This window comes from Aquarana catesbeiana, linkage group LG10 (genome assembly GCF_042186555.1).
Source record: "Aquarana catesbeiana isolate 2022-GZ linkage group LG10, ASM4218655v1, whole genome shotgun sequence".
NCBI lineage: Eukaryota > Metazoa > Chordata > Amphibia > Anura > Ranidae > Aquarana > Aquarana catesbeiana.
The window spans coordinates 94,538,063-94,544,355 of record NC_133333.1 but is presented as its reverse complement, the minus strand read 5'-3'; the positions used below and the strand labels follow the sequence as shown (position 1 = coordinate 94,544,355).

The 6,293-nt window shown below is 48.2% G+C and overlaps 1 protein-coding gene across 1 annotated transcript; it reads left to right on the top strand.

Moving 5' to 3' along the window:
• Positions 1-2,059: 2,059 nt before the first annotated feature.
• On the top strand, positions 2,060-3,097 carry LOC141109851 (paraneoplastic antigen Ma1 homolog). Its single transcript, XM_073601108.1, has one exon. It carries the CDS (start codon positions 2,060-2,062, stop codon positions 3,095-3,097), a length of 1,038 nt encoding a protein of 345 aa, XP_073457209.1.
• Positions 3,098-6,293: the final 3,196 nt, after the last annotated feature.

Genomic DNA, 6,293 nt, shown 5'->3' with positions numbered 1-6,293 from the left:
GCACTTAACAGAACGCACTGAAGAACAGCAAGGCCTGTGAAGAACGACCTGAAAATCAGGAACGAGCGGCCAATAAAACAAAGATTTCTCAATGCCAACTGACCAAACGCACTGAAAAGCAGATACAAACCTCACAAGCACAGACTGAACAACAGTTAAAACGAACTGAAAAATACGAGTCTCACAAGCGCGAATCGTCTCTCACCAAACTTCTACTAACACGAGATAAACACGAGATTAGCAGAAGGAGCCCAAAGGGTGTCGTACGGGCTATTGAACTTCCGTTTTATAGTCTCGTCGGACTTGGTGTACGTCACCGCGTACTAGGCTGTCGTACTTTTGTGTGGTCGTGTGTAGGCAAGTCCGTTCGTAAGAAAGTCTGCCGCAAGTCCGCCGAAGGTACGCCGGAAGTATGTCGGACAGGCTGTCGGACTTTTGTAGGTGAAAAGTCCGACCGTGTGTACGCGGCATTAGAGTGTTGTGGCAACACTAACACCTAAGGCCCCAATTTCTGCAGAGTATATAGGTCAGGCCTCTACTTTCAAACAACTCCTACTTGCAAACGGAAGGAGACAACAGGAAATGCGATGAAATCTACCCCTAGGAAGGGAAATTTTCTCCTGTAAGAGTTAATATGGGAAAAACATGTCTCCTCTTCACTGATGCTTTATCACCAATCCTTGTTTCACTAAAAACCCAAAATTAAAAAAAAACATTTGTCATTGGGACGGAACGTGAGGTGAAATCTTCTGACAGCAAAACAAATGTTACAGGGGTGATAACCCTTCCCTATGTTTTCCAAAAAGCTTAAAATAGATTTTTTTGGCTGGAGCTACACTTTAAAAATGTACCAGTTCAAAATTACAAACAGATTCTACTTAACAACAAACCTACAGTCCCTGTCTTGTTTGCACCGCCTGTATACTGCTGTTCAGAGTATATAAGGCTTGGGGGCCCCACACCTTTCCTTTTTTTAATTTGGGTGCGGGGTTCCCCTTAATATCCATATAAGACCCAAAGGGCCTGGTAATGGACTGGGAGGGGGTACCCATGCCGTTTGTCTCACTGATTTTCATTCATCTTGCCGGGACCCGACATTACATTAAAGCCGCAAGCAGTTTTAAATGACTTTTATTCCTTTAAAAATTTCATTTTGTGCAGGGACTGTTCTAAGCACGGGAAACACGCGCCACTTCACAGGCATACTATAGACACCCCCCAGGTGCGATATTTAAAGGAATATTTCACTTTTTTTTTCACTTTAAGCATCATTAAAATCACTGCTCCCAAAAAAACGGCAGTTTTTAAAACTTTTTTTGCATTGATGCATGTCCCCTGGGGCAGGACCCGGGTCCCCAAACCCTTTTTAGGACAATACCATGCAAATTAGCCTTTAAAATTAGCACTTTTGATTTTGAACGTTTGAGTCTCATAGACTTCAATGGGGTTCTAAAGTTTGCGCAAATTTTCGGTCCACTCGCAGGTTCTGGTGTGAACCGAACCGGGTGGTGTTCGGCTCATCCCTATTAGCCAGTGGGGTATAGAGTCAATCAGCAGCCCTCACTGGGGTATCACTACACTTGGAGTTCCCACCAAGATATCCCATCTGGGGTGCCCGAGCATATCAGTTGGTGCGTCCAGAGTAGAAGAAGTCATGGACTCAGCTACTGTCACCGAATGGAGCCAGGAATATGGGAGCCGGTTGGAGAAAACCACAGTTCTGAGGCTACCAGGAGTCTGGTGGTTCAATAAAGAGGTACGGTAGTTGATGAGAAAGCCTGTCCCAGAACAGGGGTCCTACCTCTTGGACCTGAAACATGACTTGAAGATTGCACCTATGCCCTTTTATAGTGGAAAGAGGATGTCCTGGCAGAGTTCCAAAAGTGAGTGGTGAGTCTAGTAGAAGGCCTGGATGGCCATGTGATCCCAGTACAGTTGCCGGAGAAGGCGGGTGAAAAGTTCCCTGGGTCACTCCCCAGGGTGCCCTGTTTCAGGCAGTCCACCTGTTGGTAATCCAAATACCACCAGTGCAACAACAGTGGTAAGACCAGGAACCGGGATGCCTCCTGCATCATTCTATCTGGACATGAGTCGCCTAGTCGACAGTCTGATACTGAGTCACAAAACATCTGCCAATGAGGGATATCGGAAGCTACCGACCTTCTCAGGTCATATCCCTAGACCAGATGGGGAAGAAGAATTTGATAGCTGGATGGATCAGGCCATGCAAGCCATAGAGGAATTAAATGTGTCAGGATCAGTGGAAAGACAGCGAATCAGCGAGAGCCTTCTGTGCCCAACAGCGGATGTCATCAGGAGCTTAAAGAGGAGGAACCCGGATTGTGAGGCCAGGGACTATATCAAGGCCCTCTATGCCATTTATGGAAGGGTGGAGAAGCTATCTGATCTGATGTACAAGTCTGAGCATACACACCAGTTGAGAGGAGAGAAGTTGTCGGAATACATCGTCCGAATAGACCAAATCCTGCACCAGATCATCTTAAAAAAAGGTGTCGACTCCCGAGAGGCAGACAAAGTCTGGTTGGATCGGACCCTACAAGGAGCTAGGCCAAACCATCCCATCGTGCTCCGATTGCTCTTGAAGGGCACCAGAGAGGCCCCTTCTTACCCAGAGTTGATAGGGTTGGTGGGAGAAGAGGAGGCCATTCTGGATGAGAAGAATCAGGAGGCTCAACTCGCAGCAAGGACACTTCAGGAGAGTGAGAAGATAGCTGTACAATCTGTTCAGGTGGATGGTAGCGTGGCAGAGAGCAATGAGAAATCTGAGTGGGGGGAACACACTAAGATTCCTGTGGTGCAATCCACCCCAAAAGTCACTCCTGTCAAGTCACCAGAAAGTGGAGCTCAAGTCCAAGAACAGGTACAGCAAGCTTTGTTACAAGTGATGGAAGCACAGGCCAAACATCAGGTTGAACGGACAGGCATTCGGAAGTGCTACAAGTGTGGTGATCCAAGACACTTCAAGGCCCAGTGCCCACAAAAGGAAGTGAATGCTGAACTGTTGGAGGAGTTAGTGAAGATATTAAGGACATTACTGAAAGATAAACCGGCGGAAAACTCAGGGGAGTCTCAGTGAGGGAGCCAACTGAGAACCCTGATGAGAAACAGAGCTCCAGGAAGCAAAGGAAGAGAGGGGCCAGAACGAGGCCGCAGAAGAGAAGAGTGGTTCAATCACCTGGGCCATACCGACAGTCAAGCAACCTGGCACCAGGGTCAGGGAGCCAGGCACAGAGGGTCAATGCTTTACCGTTATCTAGGGCCACGGTTAGGTCCTACCAGAACACCCCTAAGAAAGTATGTCAGACTGGCCCAATTCAAAGCAGTCTGGCAACACCACTTAGGGCCACAGTTAGTTCCTACTGGAACACCCCTATGAGAGATTGTCGGCCTGGTCCTATTGAACGTGGTCTGGCAACACCATCTAGGGTTACTGTTAGGTCTTCACAGAACGTCAAGAAGAAGGAGAACCGTAACCCTAACCGCACTCGGGATACCACTGCCAGTTTCCCAGAAAAGCTAGTGGGGCCATCCCCAACTGTACCAGTACAAGTAGAAGGAGTTTATACCAAAGCTTTACTGGACACAGGGGCTGAGGTCACTCTATTATACCGGGACTTCTACAACAAACACTTGAGTCACGACAGACACTTGACACTTCTATGACAAACACTTGAGCCACATTCCACTCCGCAAGCTGCAAGAACATGAGATCTGGGGAATTGGAACCACTAGATGCCAATGTGATGGCTACATCCCCATCCAGATATCCTTCGGGCCAGCAGCTGTCGGAAAAGAAGAAGCTTTCAACACTTTGGCTGTTGTGTGCCCCAGACCACCCGGGGATGGGCGAAATTCCATACTGGTGGGAACTAATACTGACCTAAGGAGAAGACTGTTATCTTCAGTACTGAACGAAGATGGGTCCACCAACAACAAGATTCACCTGCAGCTACTGAAAGCTTGTCAGCGAGTGGCAAGAGAGAAGAAGGCCCCGAAAGGAGGAGTGGGGCGGTTGTGGAAGTTGGAGGCCAAAGAGAGGGTACTATAGCCGGGAGAGGTTGCTCATGTAAAGGCCACCATCAAGCTGACTTGGGCTCAACCAGGCCCATTTGTGGTGTTGGAGACGGATGAGCAGGCCAGAGCAGCTGGGCTGGAAATGGTCCCTGAGCTGGTTCCTACCAGAGATCTGTCCATAACAGGAAGGAAAGTACCCATCCAATTGAAGAATGTGACTGATCAGCCTATTATGATGGGACCCCGGATGTTGGTGGGGCAGGTGAGTGCCGCCACCTATATTATCCCTGAAGAAGTTAAGGACTTGAAGAATGGCCGACAGTTACAGGCAGAGTTCCAGCGATGTGCCGAGGCCCTGTCCCCTGTTTGGCAGAACAGGATCAAGACCCAGCTGATGAGATGGAAGAAGCTGTTTTCCAAAAACGATTTTGATGTAGGATGTGCAAGAAGTGCAAAACACAGAATTCGCCTTCAGGAAGACAGACCTTTCCAAGAACGGGCCAGGAGAATACCTCTCAGTGACCTGGAAGACTTAAGAGAGCAGCTGGCAGAGTTGAAAAGGTCAGGAGTCATTCAAGAATCCCAGAGTGCTTATGCATCTCCCATCGTGGTAGTAAGGAAGAAGAATGGGTCGTTGCGCATATGTATCAACTATTGGACCCTGAATCGGTGGACCATCCCAGACCAGTACACCGCACCCTGTATTGAAGATGCTCTGCCATACTGGAGATAAGTGGTTTAGTGTGCTTGATTTGAAGAGCGGGTATTACCAAATTCACATGCACCCAGAAGATCAGGAGAAGACGGCATTCATATACCCACTGGGATTCTACGAGTTTAGTCGGATGCCTCAGGGCCTGTCGGGGGCTCCTACTACTTTTCAACGTTTGATGGAAAGAACAGTAGGAGACATGAATCTTGTAGAAGTCCTGGTGTACTAGGATGACATCATTGTGTTTGGAAAGACCCTGCAAAAGCATGAGTCCCGACTGGAAAAGGTATTCTCTCGCCTTCATGAGGAAGAACTGAAGCTGTCACTGGAGAAATGCCAGTTTTATAGAACTTCCGTTACCTACTTGGGTCATGTGGTTTCTGCAGGAGGAGTTGACACAGATCCTCAGAAGTTGGAGGCTGTCACTACCTGGCCTAGACCAAGAATCGTAACCGAGTTGAGCTCTTTCCTGGGTTTCTGCTCCTATTACTGATGGTTTGTGGGGAGAAGAGGGAGAAGAAGGAGTGAAATCCAAGAAGAGTGGTGTTCGCAAGAAAGGAGAGTCTGTCTTAAGTCAATGGACCCCTCTATGTGAAAAAGCATTTTGGCAATTGAAGAAAAGTCTCAGAGGCTCCAGTTTTGACCTACGCTGATCCTGGCCTGCCTTATGAGCTACATGTAGATGCCAGTAGAGAAGGTCTGGGAGGAGAGCTGTATCAGGAACAGAAAGGGGGGTTGAGACCAGTGGCCTATGTGAGTAGGAGTCTCACCCCATCCAAGAAGAATTACCCTGTACACAAACTGGAATTTTTGGCACTCAAGTGGACCATGGTGGACAAGTTAAGAGACTATTTTTATAGAGCTGAGTTCATTGTCAAGACGAACAACAATCCCCTAACTTACTTCCTAACTTCTGCAAAACTGAATGCCACAGGTGGTTACCAGCTTTGGCATGATTTCGGTTCAGTCCTGGAGTTGGGAACCGTGATGGGGATGCCTTGTCCCGTAGGCCTCATAGAAGAGAAGAGGACTCAAAGGAATGGGCTTATGTAACGGAAGAAGGAGTGCAAGCCTTGTGCTGGGGCCTGGACCAGAAGATGAAAGGAGGAGTGGCTGCCGAATACCTTGGAGTTCACCCATCAGGGATACCAAGACGTTACTGTGGATTGACACAAGTGAGAGGAGAAGGCCTACCCCAACTGTCCAAGAGGGATTTGAAGAGAGACCAAGCGCAGGACTCATTGGGTCAGTTGGTGCTACAGGCCTTGAACAAGCAGGATCCCGGACTGTTGTTGAAGAGCCACATAAAGGGAGCAAAGATTATGCATCGAGAATGGAACCGGTTAGAAAGCAGAGGTGGAGTGCTGTACGGGCATTGCCCATCTGGAGACAAGGAGGGAAGGTGGCAGCTGTTTCTCCCGGAAAAACATAGTTCTACTGTTCTAGTGTCATTACATGACGAACATGGTCACTTGGGAACAGACAGAACCTTTCGATTGATTAGAGATAGATTCTATTGGCCCAATTTGAGAGGAGAGGTAGAGAG

Bases quoted from the DNA above. Each gene is read 5' to 3' on its own strand.
- LOC141109851 (XM_073601108.1), top strand. From the start codon at position 2,060: ATGCCTCCTGCATCATTCTATCTGGACATGAGTCGCCTAGTCGACAGT.